Genomic DNA, 2,530 nt, shown 5'->3' with positions numbered 1-2,530 from the left:
CCATTTTTTTTATTTAAAATTTTTTGGCTGCTGGGTAGTATGGGAAAAAAACAATGCCCTGGTGGTTTTTTTTTTTTTTTTTTCCTAAATGGCTGGCCAGTACATATAAAGTGTTTCTTTTGGGTTGGCTAGTTAGAGCATGGCACTGATAACACCAATGTCCTGTGTTTGATCCCTGTACCAGCCCACTGCCCCGACTCCAACCAGAAAAATGCATAATGTGTACCTTTTAAGGAGTTTGTTCATTTTATCTAAATAATTGAATTTATTTTTTAATAAGTTTATAATATTTCTCTATTACTTTTTAAATATCTGCAGAACTGTTAGTGATGTCTTCTTTTTCATTCCTCATTGGCAATTTATTTTTGAATGATCTTTTTATTGGATATAGAATTTAGATTGACATTGTTTTTATTTCAACATTAAAAAAAAGCTGTTCCAATAATTCCTAGCTTGCATTATTTCTAATGATAAATCAGCAGTCATTCTTTGTCCTCCTGAATGTAATGTTGTTGTTGTTTTTTCTCAGTGGCTTTTATGATTTTCTCTTTAGCAGTGGTTTTCAGCAGTGACTGGTGTGTCTTGGTGTGTTTTTCTTGGCTCTGTGCCAGGAACTTGGGACAAAGGCCAACTATATTTCTTATCATACCATAGTCTTATAGTGTGGAAGTAATTTCACTTATGTGCAAGTATGCATAAGGTAATTTTCTGGAAGTGGAATTCCTATATCAAAGGCTATGTGCATTTGTAATTTTGATTGTTTTTACCAGTTTTGCCATCATAGAGATTGTACCAATTAACGTCACGAATATGTACAATGAATGTATTTCCCCATACCACTCAATGTGTTACATATTTTTATCAAGTGTTTTAAATAGTAAAGTTCTTACAGTATTCTTCAAAATGTATATTTGTTAAAAAAAAAAAACAACAAAAAGAAGGCAGAGTATAATTTTTGTTGTATGAGGGTACTTTAAAAGGTTTGTGGAAAAATAAAAGATGATGTAAAATTTTCCTTGAACTTTTGAAGTACTCTTGTGTTTGTCAGGAAAACATTGAGCAGAAATTTATTTACGTGTAGACCTTTATGGCAATTATAAAAGATTTGATATACTTTTAAGAATTTAGTAACGATAGCTAATTTGTTACCATTTATTGTACATCTCCTATGTGCCAGATACATTGTTAATGACTATACATACACTATAATCTCTAATACTTAAGATAATCCTACAAAGTAGATAGAATTTATTGTTTACATTTCACAAACAAGAATCCTGAGCCTAGTAATTTATAGGCTTAAGATTTGATTCCAAGTCTGATTCTAAACCCTAGGTTCTTGTTTCTTTAATTTCACTTCAGTGTTTTGGTCTTTCCCTCTCCCTTATAAAGGACAGTTAGAATGACTATGATTTCTCCCAATATCCTGGTCTTTTGTGGTTCCCAAATTTAATTGAGGAAGGTTTAAATATGTTGTGCAAGAATTAGAAGTCCCAGGGAAAATAAAGGATTTGAAAATGTGTGTAGTGTGTATGAAAGAAAGAGCATGCACACTTGTCTTTCTGAGAAGAGATTTTGGATATCTGATATAGATGCCACTTTCCTGTGTATTATTTGAGTTGTGGGAAGTAGAAGAAAATGGCAAAGCTGCAGAATTACTGAGAGGGAAGGTAGGTGGTGGTGAATAATAGTAATTGAGTCAGGAAGCTTGTTTTTTATCTTCGAGTAACTTAGTTGCTTTTAAAACGATCTTGTTTTACCGCATAGGAATCAGTCTATAGGGCATTTATTTTTTAATATATCCTTGACAGTTAATGTATCTGTATCACAGCTACTAGGTTAAGTTTTAGTGCAGAATTTTTATAAGAAAATCTTGATCAATATATTTCCCAAATAGACAAATTGTGTCTATTTTGCACACACATAGTCCACATTTTGCAACTTTTTTAAAAAATAAAAAATAAATGTTTAAAATTGAAATCCTTTTAATTTCAGTTTTTCCCCCCTTCCAATCCCATTTTGCAGACATTTCAACCTACGAATGAAGAGGGACACTTCCCTTTTTAGTGATGAATTTAAAGTAGAAACATCAAATAAAGTTCTTGATTATGATACCTCTCATATTTACACTGGACACATTTATGGTAAGTTGAACCTTAACAGAACCCCTTTCTTTAATTTTTTTCTACACAGAGAAATATACGTTTTGAAGTGTAAGCAAATATTTCAGAAAAGATGATACAAATCCTGAGGAGATTGAATGTAGTCTTATGACCTGTCTTTACATGTATGTTAATGGTGAATTATGCAGTTTCTGGCTACTGAAAGGTATAAAATTTTGACTCTTCTCATATCTCCAAACTGTTAGAGTTTTCACAACATTTTTTTTTTCCTTTCTGTCATGTCCGGCAACGGATCGCAACCCTCAGTGTCGCGCCTGTACCGGACCGTGACCGGCAATGGGATCACAACCCTCGGTGCTGTGCCCGCACCTCGCTCAGCCAGTGAGCGGGAACCGGTCTGTATGTGG

The 2,530-nt window shown here is 33.3% G+C and overlaps 1 protein-coding gene across 1 annotated transcript in view; it reads left to right on the top strand.

The window, feature by feature from the left end:
* The window catches only part of LOC103609336 (disintegrin and metalloproteinase domain-containing protein 10-like), a gene marked incomplete at its 3' end in the record, with an annotated part of 20,507 nt that overhangs the window by 15,970 nt on the left and 2,007 nt on the right, over nt 1-2,530 (top strand). The window contains exon 3 of the mRNA XM_008593667.1: nt 2,026-2,144. Within this exon, the coding sequence (XP_008591889.1) occupies nt 2,026-2,144 (119 nt within the window). The remainder of the gene's footprint in view (nt 1-2,025; nt 2,145-2,530) is intronic.

This window comes from Galeopterus variegatus, unplaced genomic scaffold (assembly GCF_000696425.1).
Source record: "Galeopterus variegatus unplaced genomic scaffold, G_variegatus-3.0.2 Scaffold9491, whole genome shotgun sequence".
In the NCBI taxonomy this organism is placed as follows: Eukaryota; Metazoa; Chordata; class Mammalia; order Dermoptera; family Cynocephalidae; genus Galeopterus; species Galeopterus variegatus.
The sequence above is the reverse complement of the archived record's forward strand: the minus strand, read 5'-3'. Positions and strand labels throughout refer to the sequence as shown.